This window comes from Eumetopias jubatus, unplaced genomic scaffold (assembly GCF_037043125.1).
Source record: "Eumetopias jubatus isolate StellerSeaLion01/CBP00866 unplaced genomic scaffold, mEumJub1_p1.0 scaffold_17, whole genome shotgun sequence".
Classification (NCBI taxonomy): domain Eukaryota; kingdom Metazoa; phylum Chordata; class Mammalia; order Carnivora; family Otariidae; genus Eumetopias; species Eumetopias jubatus.
In genome coordinates this window covers 76358905-76374606 of record NW_028274823.1, presented here as the reverse complement: position 1 = coordinate 76374606, position 15702 = coordinate 76358905, and the positions used below count along the sequence as shown (strand labels likewise).

At 47.2% G+C, this 15702-nt stretch overlaps 1 protein-coding gene across 1 annotated transcript in view; it reads right to left on the bottom strand.

Moving 5' to 3' along the window:
• Window positions 1-538: 538 nt before the first annotated feature.
• LOC148162223 (uncharacterized) overlaps window positions 539-15702 on the bottom strand; it is a 56242-nt gene continuing 41078 nt past the window's right edge. The window contains exons 3-4 of the mRNA XM_088019889.1: window positions 11663-11809; window positions 539-11009 (exon numbers count right to left, since the gene is read on the bottom strand). Coding sequence (XP_087876015.1) covers window positions 10890-11009; window positions 11663-11809 — 267 coding nt within the window. The 3' untranslated portion in view covers window positions 539-10889. The remainder of the gene's footprint in view (window positions 11010-11662; window positions 11810-15702) is intronic.

Here is a 15702-nt window from a genome sequence, read left to right as displayed (position 1 = left end):
CCTGTTCCTCTCAAATTTGCACCGAGTGGTTTCTAGAATAGACCAGAAAGCCACACATTCCATGACACAGGCACCCAGTCTGCGCCTGGCTGCCCACGTCCTCCTTCCTGCTGTGTGTTCCCCCTGCGTTGCCCCCCCCAACTCCCCCACTTTGAGGACAGGGTCTGCTCCTCACGCTTCCTCCTCACCCCTTCTCTGCCTGTTACAGAGGTTTGCACAGAGAGGGACTCCATAAATACTTGTCAAATCTAAATAAATGTTAAAAATATGTGATCTGACATGGATGGAACTGGAGGGTATTATGCTAAGTGAAATAAGTCAATCAGAGAAAGACAAGTATCATCTGATCTTACTGATAAGAGGAATTTGAGAAACAAGACAGAGGATCACAGGGGAAGGGAAGGAAAAATGAAACAAGATGAAACCGGAGAGGGAGACAAACCATAAGAGACTCTTAATCTCAGGAAACAAACTGAGGGTTGCTGGAGGGGAGGGGGGTGGGAGGGATGGGGTGGCTGGGTGATGGACACTGGGGAGGGTATGTGCTATGGTGAGCGCTGTGAATTGTGTAAGACTGATGGATCACAGACCTGTACCCCTGAAACAAATAGTACATTATAGGTTAAGAAAAAAAAAAAGAAGATAGTAGGAAGGGAAGAATGAAAAGGGGGAAATCGGAGGGGGAGACGAACCATGAGAGACGATGGACTCTGAGAAACAAACTGAGGGTTCTAGAGGGGAGGGGGGTGGGGGGATGGGTTAGCCTGGTGATGGGTATTGAGGAGGGCACGTGGGTGCCTGGGTGGCTCAGTTGGTTAAGCGACTGCCTTCGGCTCAGGTCATGATCCTGGAGTCCCGGGATCGAGTCCCACATCGGGCTCCCTGCTCAGCAGGGAGTCTGCTTCTCCCTCTGACTCTCCTCCCTCTCATGCTGTCTCTCATTCTCTCTCTCTCAAATAAATAAATAAAATCTTTAAAAAAAAAAAAAAAGAGGAGGGCACGTTCTGCGTGGAGCACTGGGTGTTATGCACAAACAATGAATCATGGAACACTACGTTCAAAACTAACGATGTAATGTATGGTGACTAACATAACATAATAAAATAAAATTTAAAAAAAGATACATGATCTGAGGTCCTGTGTATCTGGTCAGGGATAGCACCTCAATCATGGTGGCTTTGAGAAAGATTTCATTTATAGTGAACTGAAGTGAGGCCTCAAAGAACACAAATATCCTTTGTTTCATCTGCCTATGAGGGACTCCAACAAAGAACTTTGAGTGGAATGAATGTAAAAAAGAAAGGAGGGAAGGAGAGACAGAGAGGGAGAGGGAAAGGGAGGGAGAGGGAGACAGGGAGTAGGGGAAGGGAGGGCTCAAGATGAATCTACCTCCTAAGCCAGCGACTCTCCTCCATGCTGCATTCATGGTAGCAGAGAGTAAGAGACCACCTAGGCGTTCCTCACCAGAGAAAAAGTAAATTGTGGTTCATTTATTCAACAAATCTTGACTAAGAACATCTTGTGGCCTGGCACCGTTCTATATGTTGAGGCTATAAAACAAAGTTTCTAGTTTCAAGGAACACACATTTTAGTGAATGCTAACAGACAATGAACAACTATTTCCCACGTGCGCACACCCACGGGAACGCTCCTACACTCATACACTTCGGGGTTCAGAGAGAGGCGCAGGGATAGAATACTTTGGGCCATCGGAAGCAATAAACTGGATTTACAAACAGTAATGTGAAGAAAACTTAAAAACATAGTCAACTGAAAGGAGACAGAATGGAGTCGATGGTACAGTAGCATCTGTAGAACTTAAGATCACATACACATGCATCTGTATATACGCATACACGTACACCCGTGTGCACAGTCAGGTATGTACATTTATCTAGGGACCCGTATGTACACCTGCAAGTGTGTAAACCAAATGGTGGTGAGGACAGAAGTTGGCAAGGGGATGGGGGGGTGAAAAATGGACAATGAAACAGACAAGCTCCGCCCAGGTGGAGGATAGGAGGCCAGCAACCAAGGTGTCTGAGTGTAGTGAGGCCAAAAAGCATGAGAAGGGAGACATTGTTGCCAAGTACAAAGAAATGAGCGCATCCTCCCCTCCTCCCTGCATTCTGGGACCAGGGCGGGCTGGAGTCTCTGGGCTTCTCCCTCTCTCTGTGCTGCTCAGCGCCCTGGGGAGCAGCAGGGGTGAGCATGGTAATAGGAGGAGGTGGGTGAACGTGAGGTGGGGAGCCCCTCCCAGACTGTGACCACCTTCACGTGGTCACACAGCTCTGTTCACATTCCAGCTCCATCACCTACTAGATATGTGACCTTTGGGCCAATGGCTTCACTTGGGAGGGCTCAGTTTTCCCCTCTGTGAAATGGGAATGATAACAGATATCGTTTCATGGTTGTGCAGATTCCAGGAGCCAACGCCTGTAAAGCTCTCATCACAAAACCTGGACCACAGTGCATTCCTGGAAATTCTTTATCAGCATCCTATCTTTTGCTGCCCTGAAAAGTTTGCCAAACTCCTTGAGTGCCAGAGCATGCTCGGAAGACAGCTGATAGAGTCTGGTAAATTTTGCCAGATGATGCCTGCAGCTTTCACTTTGTAAACACAGCCACCTTGACCCTTCTTGGTCAGTTCCCAGGATTGGGGGTGGGAGATCACTCCAGTACAAACTCCACCTGGGCGTGTTCCTGTGAAAGAACCAGAGGAAGCCCAACACGACCCTGTTGATCTGTCTGAGAAGCTATTGGACTGCTCGTGTTTATTTTTCAATGCACTGTGCTCAGGACAGATTCTTTTTTCTAGAAATTTGGGATGGGATCCTGTAAGTGATGGTGTCAATGCAGCAGGAAGAAGGGGTGTGTGTGTGCACGGGTGTGCACACGTGAGTGTGAATAGAAGTGTGTCATCTTGGGCGCCTGGGTGGCTCAGTTGGTTAAGCGACTGCCTTCGGCTCAGGTCGTGATCCTGGAGTCCCGGGATCGAGTCCCGCATCGGGCTCCCTGCTCAGCGGGGAGTCTGCTTCTCCCTCTGACCCTCTTCCCTCTTGTGCTCTCTATCTCTCATTCTCTCTCTCAAATAAATAAATAAAATCTTAAAAAAAAAAAAGAAGTGTGTCATCTTATTCTAGGTGGTGGCTGTGTTCACATCAGTTTATTTTATGGCACCGAAATTCATTTTATGGCACCGGCACTCAACCTTCAGCCCAGGCCAGTGTTTATGCCTGACGTTGGCAGGATAGCTTTGGCAGGAATTATGAGCACTGTTTGGAAATCTGTACTTATCAGAGGCACCAGCTTGTAGCATGGCAATAATTACAGGACGACCCAGAGTTTCACCGGGACCAAGGGTGGGGCAGCTTTTTGTGGCTGAGATTCCAGAGTTATCAGAACTGCTCTGCCCCGCTGCTGCATGCTGGGGAACAGAGAGAAGGGGCCCCTGGGAGAAGTGGAACATGAAGCTGTGAGCCCCAGTCTGCTGCATGTCTGCCCTCAAAAGCACAAGTTGACAAGCACAACACTTGGGATTGACTCCTCAGAGGTCCGAAGAAAGTGCTAGATTGTGAACTCCTTGTCAGGGACTGTGCCTAATTGATCTTGTTCTCCCAGAGGCTTGCACAGGGCCTGGCTCAAAGCAGCCGTTCAGTGTTTCAAAATAGAATCAAGGGTTGAGGGAATTTGATTAAAGCTTAAAACAAAAAGCAGCTGTCATATCTTTTTGCAGTGCGGCCGCTAGAATGAATACAGCTCTTATGTACAGAAGGGCACCTATCCACCACCTTATTGGCTTCTAAGATCTTCTTTTCCCTTTAGAAATGCAAACTGCAGGGTCTCCCCGGGTGCAATTAGCAGGAACATTCTCAGCCAGCTTAACACTACATTCCTGTTTGCATCGATGGAGTAGCCTTTATGCACCTGCAAAATGCTCTGATTCATCCGTTCCCTCACTCTCCAAAGCAAGGTCACTGGGGCACCTCCAGTCTACACTGCGGGCTCCCACTGCGAGCAGGGCAGGGGAAGGTGGGAAAGGAGGGGCAGTTGGTGAAGGAGGAGGGAAAGGGGTCCATCTCTCTCCTGCCACTTGGGGTCCAGTCTTTCCTTAAATCTGCTGAGCCAGATCCCCTGACGCATAAAGAAACAAGAAACAGAGATTCCTTTTGCTCTCTGGTGTTTTGCTTCTGGTCTTCCAAATCATTTCAAGGCGTCTTGTTCTTCCAAGGAGCTGCTGACAAACCGCAATCCATTTTAGGCAGACAGGAGTCGCATGAACCCAGAATGCTGAGCTTGAGTCTCGGGCACACTTTCAAAGTGCATTCCACGAAGACTCCCTTATTAGGCTGTTTACTGTGAACACCTCTTTGTTTAGAATGAGCGCTTGTCTTTGCAACCTGAATCACAGATGACTACAAATATATGATTACGCATGGAAAATTTCCCTCAGAGATTCCCCAGCCTTCTGAGCCATTTAGAGCCAAAGAAGTTCCCTCTCTCTCTCTCTCTCTCTCTCTCTCTCTCTCTGGATACACTACATCTATCAGAGCAAGTTAGTCTTCTTGGTCATTGTCTTACATACAAATGGTAACGGAGTTGAGATTCTTCTCGGTTCTGGAAAGAACTAGCTGAAAAGCCAGTATTCCAACTCGGATTCAGGAGGACAGCTTCTCACTTTACTACTAGTCAAATTCATTGCTAGGCGTCAGAAGAGGAGATTTAGAATCGACAAATGTGGTTTCTTGATTAAGGAACATTTTCTGGTTGCGTGTGTCCCGGAACCGGTGCCCACAGGGAAGATCAGGGAAGCAGCCGTGTAAAGAGCTTGGGGTTTGATATGGGGTAAGTGTGGTTTGAAATGGCACTCTGCTGTTACCATCTGGGTTTCCTTGAGCAAAATCCAGAACCTCTCTGTGCTGTCTGCAGTGGGAGATGCTTTAGCCGAGCCGTGAAGGTCCTGCCTCCATGCCAAGGCATCTGGGTTCAAATGATGGCTCTGTGTTTTCTTTCCGAGCAACTTACGTCATACACCTTGGCCCCACTTATCTTGATTATAAAATGAGAATAGTAATTGTACCTACTTATAGACTTGTCCTGAGGATTAAATGATTAAATTTATGTGAAGCTCGTAGAAGAATACCGAGGACCACGGCAACTGCTCAGAAAAAGAAAAAAAGGAGCTGATATTATTTACAAAATGGGGTTCATAATGCCTACCTTAAAGGAAAGTTTTGGGGACGAAGAGCCAACAATTAAATATCAGGCACCCACCACGCCCTCAGCTGTGCCTCCATCCCTTCCCTTCTAACGCTGGTACGCCTAGAACATTTACTTACCACAAGCACGCGCAGAAGCTTTGAAAGGAGAAAAAGCAGGAAGAAGATACTGTGGGTGAGGGTGTGTTGGAGCACATGGGAGGTGGGAGTGTTGTTACCCACAGCATCCAGGTCCCATGAGGTCCCCTGTCCTCTCTGTCATCCCCGTGCCTCCAGCCTTGTAGCTCAGCAGAGCAGGCCCCTCTGAGGCACTAGACTGGACTCTCTCTCTTTGATGAACCTTTCTCCGTGGGCTTGCTTGATCAAGATGGCGGCCCCCAGCACAAGCCTTGAGGCTCCGGGATGGTCTACCATCATCTGGAAGGACTGTCCATCCTCCAGAGCAGGGGTTGGCAAACTACTTCTTAAAGAGCCACAGAAGAAACCTTTACTGCTTTGCAGGCCATATACTCTCTGTCACCGTTACCTGATTCTGCCGTTATAGTTCCAAAGCACCAGGGACAATAGCTAAATGAATGGGCATTTTCCAGGAAAAGTTTATTTAGGGGCACGGAAATTTCAACTTCATTTCATTTCCACGGCTCACAAAATGCTTGTCTTCTCCTGATTTTTTTTCTCAACAATTTGCAAATATGAAAACCATTCTTAGTTCACAAGCCACACAAAAACAGGCATGGGGCTGGACTTGGCAAGGGCCCTAGTTTGCCAATCCCTGCAAATCTCTTTCCTGGTTTAGAGGATTTCCTTTGGATGGCTAGTCACTGTTAACTTATTTTTTTCTTCTAATATGATGCCCGACTTGTATGCTCACCCCAGTGTATGTGGGGGATCTTCTTGAGTGGATGTGATTTCCATCATAAAATTTGTGTATCTGTGAACTGTGTGTGCTAAGGACTCTGTGCAATTTTCTTCTTTTCATTCCATTTCTGAATCAGTGTCTGTTGGGCACCTATTAATTAATTTGTTTATTATGATAAAATACACATAAGATAAAAACTACCATTGTAACCATTGTAAGGTGTGCACCTCAGCGGCAGGAAGTACATTCATAATATTGGGCAACGACCACCTCTCTCCGGTCCAAAAACGTTTTCTTCATGCCATTGTTAATTTATTCTTCCTCCCCTTTGAAGGTTATCTGTGTTGAAGGCAAGCTTGTAGAGGACAGGGCTCCACCTTGCAAGCAACAGTCAACACTTCATAAACATGGAAATGACCCTGCCTTCATTGACTTAGAGTCAGAGAGGGAAATCAAAACAACTAGTCCGATTTTCAGGAAAATAACAGCCGTTTGATTTCATCTTAATATTTTGTCTTGATTTTTCTCTTATTCTAATGTCATTTTAAACATGCCATTCTACATATCATGATTTTGTAGGTTTGGGGTTTCAAGATTTGTCCAGACAATGAATTATTTTCTCCTAAAATAGCTAGAATGTCTTTCTCCTAAAATAGCAAGAACTAGTTCCTTTTTCTTGCTGGCGAGTGGCCCTAGTTGGCCAATCCCTGCAAATCCCTAGACGATGCAGGGACCAAACCCAATGATGGCCAGTTGGCATGAGGGAAAATACATGTGCATACAGTTTCCTCATACTTTTTCAATACACATAGACAGCTTCGACATATCGTTAAGATAACATAAGAAATGGCCTGAAATATTACTGTCTCTATATCTATGTGAGGCCTTGGCACTGCAATGGGTAGGACAATCCTCCGTTTAACACAAGGGAAGACCTAGCAGGTGTCTTTCATACTCTTGAGCTGTTTGTCTCAATACCTGATTTCTCTGAACCAGGCATCATCAGCCTCACGCAGCCAATGGACCATGAAGGCTCCCCGATCCTTATTTTGGAGCCAAATCCCGCTGAATATGTAATACTGAGTTATAGGTCCACTACTGCCAGGCTTTGAGCCAGCCTGGCACTGAAAATCCTTTTAGGTGTGTTTTCGCTCATAGAGGTTTTCTTTCCTTTCCTTTTTTTTTTTAAGATTTTATTTATTTATTTGAGAGAGAGAGAGAAATAGTGAGAGAGAGAACATGAGCAGGGGGCATGCAGGGAGAAGCAGATTCCCCCGCTGAGCAGGAAGCCCGATGCAGGGATCGATCCCAGCACCCCGGGATCACGACCTGAGCCGAAGGCAGATAATCGACTGAGCCACCCAGGTGCGCCTCATAGAGGCTTTCACCTGCCAGTTTAAACGTGTCAGGGAGAAGGTGCTCCACGTCATGCTCCTGGCACGCCCAGCTGATGGTCTTCGACCTAACCTCCCAATTCCTGTTTCTTTGTAGGAAGGAGAAATGTGCTTTAGGAACTTTGTGACTTGGCAAATCTGTGAGGGGGTAGGCGTGGGGAAAGGAGCTTGAGATCTCAGTCCCCCGTCACAAGCAGACATGGGGGGATTCCAGTCTCCCCCGTACAGGTGATGGTTTCTCAGAACAGAGTTTATGCCTTCCCTAATACATTATTTCCCCCCCCAAATAAATATTGACTGAAAAGCTGTTTTCATAGTCAGTGTTTTATAGATACAATATACACAAATGTGTATACGTATATGCATACATTTACATATACACCTACAGGCATAGACACGCACGTTCGTATATACAGATAGCTAACAGACTGATGCGTCACCTCTGAGCTATATCTGCAGGCTACTAACCTCTACAATGAGATCCTCTTTTTTTTTTTTTTTTTTCCTCCAGGAGAGGAGAGAACACATTGCTCAGATTCTTGAGTTTAACGAAAGCAGGTATTTTCGCGGTGACCTGTTCTCAGGCAGGAATGTTACATCAGAGCAGAATCCAATTGCCACGTTGCCACCCTTCTCACCTGTCAGTGGTGCTGTCCCCAAGACAGAAAGGAAATAGACCCTTCAGAAGAGAGGAGGAACCTGTGATCTCTGGCGCTGAGACTGTGTGGGAAACATGAGAAAAGGAATGAATGTGGAGAGCAGCACCCCGCCTGCTGGGAACCATTTGTACCCTTGAGACCTTACCTGCGCCCGAGTCTAAATGAGAGCAGAATGGTAGTCTTTGGCTGGGACAGGCTGCAGAATTTGATATGAGGAAGTCCCTGCAATTAGGTTGTTGGACATGAGCCTTGAGGGACCTTTGCTCTGTCTTTTAGGCTGACTTGCCTGGCCCATGCTATGTCACCTACAAAGTCCCACTGTTTTTAGCTGATAAAATGAAAGACAGCATTAGAGTGGCCTTAGTGGGCATTCTCAGAGCTGTTTTTCCCAGGGCAGGCATCACCCCTGAGGTGCCCGGCAGCTTCTGCTCTAACACATGCAGCGGGGAGCTCACTGCCTTCCTTCCCCATCAGGCCAGCACACAGGGTCAGCCTCACGGGCAAGCGACCTGCACAGTCGTGCGGGAAGCGCACTCAGTGGAGCCTATGCTTAGATGGATGCTCTGCAGCCATTGCTGTCTTATAGTCCTCTATTTTTGAGCAAGGAGGCTCTGCATTTTCATTTTGCAGTGGGCCTGACAAATTACGTATCTGGGTGTGCCCACACACCTAAGCTACCTTACCTACAACACACACAGCCTGTTTGCGCCAATGTTCAGCAGTTATCTAGAACCCTCTCCCCGGCAACCCGTCGGAATCACCTGGAGAGCATGTTTGCCCATGTATTCTGTGGCAGCACCTCAGATGGCCGAATCAGAGGCTCTGGGGGGAGGCCCCTGGAGTCTGCATATCTCAATTCAGCAGGCTGACCCATGTTTGGAAACCACTACCCTAAAGGCAAGCTACCGAGACATAAACCTCATAAATAGACCATCAGTGGGCATCTGGTCCATTACCCTGCATTGGGGTTGGTAGGTATTATTATCCCAATTTTATAGGAAGAACCAAGGACCTGGAAGACTATGTGACTTGTCCAAGAGATAGAATGGGGCCAGGACTCAGTGTGTTTGCCTATTAGGGGGCTTCTCTTTCCACGTCCATGGTACTGTTCCCATGTGTGGGTATGGGTGTGTGTGTGTGTGTGTGTGTGTGTGTGTGTGTGTGTCAAGATCTATGAGCCCTCAACACATGCTTGCTGTTCCACATTCTAGACCATAACCTTGGAACCAACTTGAACACACAGGCCACATCCAGGTACCACCTGCTAGAACCACCTCTAACCGCCCCCCCCCCCCCAGCCACTCCCTACTCTGTGCTCTCATGATCTTTGCACAGAGTTGCATGGAACTGTCAGGGGGTCATTTACTCCCCTGTCTTTTCCCCATCACACTCCGGGCTCTCTGAGGTGGTCACAGCACTGGGACATGGGACTTTAATTGGATAGGGACAGACCCAGGCTCGCCTCTCAGTTTGGCCGGCGTGTGAGTTTGCTAGGACTGCCATACAAAGTACCACAGACTGTGTGGCTTTGAACAACAGAAACGTATGTGTCACGGTTCTGAAGATCAGACGGCTGAAATCAATTGTTGGCAGGATTGGTTCCTAACGAGGGCTGGAGGGAGAATCTGTTCTGTGCCTCTCCCTTTGCTTCTCATAGTTTGCTGGCAATCTTCAGCATTCCTTGGCTTATAGAGGCATCATCCCAATTTCTGTCTTCATCTTCATGGGGTATTCTCCCTGTGTGCATGTCTGGGTCCAAATTTCCCTTTTTTTTATAAAGACACCAGTCATATCAGATTAGGGTCCACCCTAATGATTTCATTTTAACTTGATTGCTTCTGGAAAGAGCCTGTCTCCAAATAAGGTCACATTCCGTGGTATTGGGGTTTAGGACGCCAACAGAATCTTTTGCTGGGGGGGGCGGGCACAATTCAACCCATAATAGCCGGTAACTGGATTCATGACTTTGAGCGAGTAACTGAGACTCACAGAATCTGTTTCTTTATCTGTGAAATCAGGACTTTAAAAACACCTACTACACAGGCTTTTTTCTTAATTTTTATCAGATTAGATATGGCACTTAATTTTTTCTTCCTTTTTAAAAGTGAAGTACAGAACAATGGGGTTAGCTGCTATACTCTGGGTTAAAAGAGACGGGCCAAGAGATGGGCCACTCACCGTCCCCTCTGTGCACGTGTGTGTGTGTGTACGCGTGCGTGTGCAGGTGTGTGTCTCATAGGTTGGGACTATCTAAATCATCAGACCATCAGAGCCTAAGGCAGACTAACGGAAACCACGTATCATACAAATGTGATGACTTCAAATTTTCACTCAAATGCAAGAGAATGTCAGCAACGAAATCAAGAAGGGGGCACCTTTGGTGCACCTAAAATCAGCCTTATCGTTTTCTTCACAATGAGTGGCATGTTCCCCAGACTTCCTGATCAGACCTATTAAAAGCACAGACCCCCCTCCCTTGAGAACCAGGCCCAATTGGCCTGGGAAGGGCCAGAGGATCTGTACTTTACCAGCTCCTCAGGTGAGCCTTGTAGGACAAGTCTGGGAACACAGGTGTAGTGGGACCTGATTTCTCACCTTGGCTTCCCCTGCTACTGACCAGCCCGGTTGAAATCACGGAACCTGGGGGAACCTCCGTTTCCTCAACTCTGACCTTGTACCTGACTTGGAGTTGAGATCTCCAAGTCCTTTCCAGCTCAAAGATGCCATCCCTTTCCGTGTTGGTTCAGACGGGTCTACATTACAGCGTGCTCCTTGAACTACGTCTGACCTCCTTCCACCTCCGTGAGTCTTTCAACCTGCTGGAGAGGTGAGTGTCTATGCTCGGTGGGTGTCCAGCCGGGCTCACCTGCTGATGAACCTGTTCAAATGGAGAAAAGGGCAGTTGACCAGGGGAGCTAGTGCAGGAGCAAAACAGCCTTAGCCCAGTCTTTTCTCCCTGACGCCGGAGAGAGACCAGCTGGTTCCACCTTGCAAGGTATTTTGCGGACCAGCTGGGCGTGTTTGTTTTCGGCTCGCCTTTTATTGTGGCCAATTCGTGAATATTGTTCAGAAATATGCTCAGCTATTTAAATGACCTTGGCAGACTCCACGTTTTAGGATGAGCAGATTGTTTTTTTGATTTAGTTTTGTTTCATTGGACAAGAGGGCAAGAGACCCTCCTGCTGCGCTAGGGGCTGGTGGGATGTGGGGTGGGGGGTGTTGGTGCACAATGATGCAGCCGCTCTGGAAAACAGTTCTGCAGTTGATTAAAATGTTAAACATGGAGTTACCTCTGACCCTAGAGCACTGAAAGCATATATCCACACAGAAACGTGTGTGTGAATGTTTAGAGCAGCATTATTCATAATGGCCACGAGGTGGAAACAACCCAAATGCCCATCAGCAATTACCAGCTGAGTTGTGGTACATCAACACCGAGGAATAGTCTTCGGCCATAGAAAAAAAAACGAGGTGCTGTTATATGCTGCAACTTGGGTGAGCCCCAAAAACATAACCTGAAGGGAAACCTACCAGACGCGAGAAGTCACATATTGCATGATTCCTTTTATATGAAATATCCGGAGGAGGCACATGCGTCTGCAGCAGATCAGCAGTGACTGCCATGGCCTGGATGGGGAGGGGAAGCTGGAGCGACTCGTTCATGCCTTCGGGGATGTTCTGGGGGGATGAAAAAGTTTTGAAACTAGACAGAGGTGATGGTTGCACAACATTGTGATGCATTAAATGCCACTGAGTCATATGCTTTAAAATGGTTCATTGTTTGCTCTATGAATTTCACATCAATAAAAATAGAGCGAAGAGTAAGGGAGGGTGTTGTGAGGACAGGAAGGAAGAACGGGACAGAGCGCGAGGGAAGCAGTATTATTATGCCCGGAGTGCAATTTCTTCGTTTTAAGGATAATGTGACCATTGTGTCCCTGAAATAGAACAGAGCCCTCCACTGAGCCCTTCTGAGTAGTGGGAGCACCAGCCCTTCCTTTCACCAGGAGCAGCCTTGGGTACCAGAAGTCACAAGATGTGTTGGCTGCCATTAAGTCCACAGCTGCACTGGCTGAGGCCCCTCTGGCTTTCTCCCTCTTATGTGCCTCCAGCTTAGGATGGGCACACAAGGTTCTTCTGGCCCTGCGGTCTGGTCGAGCGGTGGGGTCCCCGGGGAGAACAAGCCCTTCTGGGCTGCAGAGTCACTAGCCCTCCTGTAGGGACCCCTTTGTGTCAGCTCTTAACTGCATACATCCTATCTCTCCTAGTGCTTGGCAGGGTAAAGGCTCCGATCAAACACCAGCCTCCTGGTGGGGATTCACATGGGACGGGCTCTACTCAAGCCCCTCACCAGTGGCTCTGCCACTCTTCTGTCAGGTTCCTTTCAGATGGGTCTGGGTGAAGGTCATGGTTCAGAATGAACTGCAGAATCCAGTCCAGCCCACACGGGCAGTCGGAAAAACTGATCTCAGTTGCTTTGCCTGGACTCACACCCCCAGGGTCACCCTGCTAGGGGTTTGGTGTCTACTGGTAGGTTTTACTGACCGCCACCATCCCCCTAAACTGAAGGCTGCTTCCCAGGTCTCTGGCTAAATCTATGTCCTGCTCATGGGTGCTCAGCACGAACTCTGAACATTCCTGCATTCAGGGTCTAGATTGACAAGACGCTGCGGAATCTTCCGCTGAGAAGCTATTTGAAAAGAGGAGGGTGTGACTCCAAATCACGGGCCCTGCCACAGTCAGAGTGAGGGTCTGGTGGTGGGGGCCACGCCGCTCAGTGTGCACCTGGTCCTGTAGAGCCAAGCAGTCGGCAGCCCCCAGCAGACTGGGATCCGGGACAGGAGGCAGCTCCTTCCGGCAGTTCGAGCAGTGTTTGGTGGTGGTTTAAGATCAACACTCAATAGATGACCTTCTTTACAGCCACCTGGTGGATCGCTGCTGGAGTCCCCTCCTCAAAGGGCGAGAAGGGGATGGTCCTCCGAGGAATGAAATCTATCAAGCCCTCTTTAGAAGTCCTCATTGCACTGAGCCTGTTCTGGGATTTTTTTATTTAAGATTTTATTTATTTATTTGAGAGAGAGCAAGAGCGAGTGAGAGAATGAGAAGGTGAGAGCCCGACGTGGGACTTGATCCTGGGACTTCCGGATCACGAGCTGAGCCGAAGGCAGACACTTAACCAACTGAGCCACCCAGGTTCACTGAGCCTGTTCTGATGCAAAACTCACAGTTCCCTTAGAATACATTTATGACTGCTGTTTTCTACTTATTTGAGTACTTGGACACATGACTTCATTGTTCTCCAGCCTAAGACTTTCAGTAAAGCCCATGGCTTTTTAATCACATAATAAAAACTAAATGAAAATTTTAATTCCCATTAAAAATTTGAATTTCATTTAAAGTTAAATGAACACTGTATTGTGTTTCCTTTAAAAAAAAAATGCAGCATAGGGGCACCAGAGTGGCTCAGGTGGTTAAGAGTCTAATCTTGATTTCGGCTCAGGTCATGATCTCAGGATCATGAGATCGAGCCCCACATTGGGCTCCCTGCTCAGCGGAGGAGACTGCTTCTCCCTCTGCCCCTTCCCTCATTCTCTCTCTCTCTCAAATAAATAAATAAAATCTTTAAAAAAATGAAAAACATTTAAAAATGCAGCACAGCTGTGAGACTGGAGGCCTGACCATCCCCACCACCCCCATGCACCCAAACATCATCCCGCCTGGATACCAGCCTCCCACCCTGATGGCAGGATCTGTGCCCAATCTTGTCTCCTAGGGCCGGCACTCACCGCCTCCCAATCACATGGTGTGCCAACTCATGCTTCTTAATCAGGGCATCAGATGATTTAGTTGATGCGGCTGGGCTTTTATTTTTACAAAGCTTCTCCCTGGCGAGGCCTGCTCTGAGCTTGTGGGCCCTTTCTTGGCTCCACTTCAAGAGCTCGCTGACTTTCCTGTGCCGAGGGCCCTCGAGCCAAGACGTCTCATGTGAGTCACCACATGAGAGCCTGAACCCACTTCAAAGTGTTGGTTGGCAGGAGGGCCATTCCACAGGTGTCGTGAAAGAAGAGCCCTGGAAGGGAGCCTGAAGTCTGCCTTGAAGTCTGGCTTTGCCCCTCAGTAGCTGTGTGACTTCATACAAGTTAATTCACATCTCTGGGCTCCCATTCTGTATCCGTCCAAGATGGCTTACAAACAGGAAGCAAAGAGCGAAATGAGGTCAGGCCACAGAGGGGGACACAGGTGCCTTCGAACCCAGCTCTGGCGACCTTGACAGTCTACTGAACTCCCAGAGCCTCGGGTGTCAGCTTGGGTGAACCGGAGAGGTTCAGCCTGTCTCTTGGTGCTCTTGCAGAAAGTAGAAGAGAAAATGTATGTACCACGCCCAGCACGTGAAGAAACGTTTTTGTTGACTATAAAATAAAGCTAAAACACACCATCTAGATCTACCTGCATGGACTACCGAAAGGATCCGATTCACAATATATGTGAAAATACACCGTAAACTATAAAGTCATGTAGGATGTCATTATCATGATTAGAATCTATTTTTTCTCTCAGACCTTTCAAACAGTCAAAAAGTTGGGGAAAAAAAAAACAGTACAATAAACAACTGAACATTCTTTCCCTGAATTCGCCAATTACTAACATTTGTTCACTCTGTTATCTATATCTATCTTGATCTCTGTCTACTTATGGTCTATCTGTAATTTGTCAAGCCATTTGAAAGTAAGTTACAGGGGCACCTCGGTGGCTCATTCGGTTAAGCGTCTGCCTTCAGCTCAGGTCGTGATCCTGGGTTCCTGGCTTGGAGCCCCGCTTTGGGCTCCCTGCTCAGTGGGAAGTCTGCTTCTCCCTCTCCTCCCCGCTCATGCTCTCTCTTGCTATCTCTCTCTTTCTCTCTCTCTCAAATAAATAAATAAATCTTAAAAAAAAAGTTACGGACGTCAGACTCCACACCTAAGCAATTTAGCATACTTCCTAAGAATAACTTCATTCTCCTACATAACTGAGTACAATCATTACCAAGGATTTAACATATACACGATTATATGAAAAATACACAGTCTATACTATATGCAATCTACAAATTTCCCCAGTTATCCCCACAATCTCCCTTAGAGCTATTTTTTTCTTCCAAAATAGGCACCCACATTTCATTTGGTTGTTATGACTCTTTAATCCTCTGTAATCTAGAACTGTGCCATCCAACAGAAGCCCCTGGCCATGTGGCTACTGAGGGCTGTCAAGGTGGCTGGGCCAAACTGAATGTACTAAAGACTCAGCACACAGGCAAAATAATGTGAGCTATCTCTTTAGCAACCCTGTATATTGATTGCACATTGAAGTGATAATACACTGACTACACTGGACTAAAAAATAGAAAATTAGAACTCTTGATTAAAATTAATTAATAATTATTAATGAAAATTGTTAGCATTCATTTTACCAGTCTCTTTTCTTTTTAATGTGGCCACATAAAATTTTTAAATCTCATATCTGGCTCTCACTGTATTTCTATTGGATAGTGCTGTTCCAGAATATTCCTGCCTTTTTTTTTTTTTCTTTTGTGA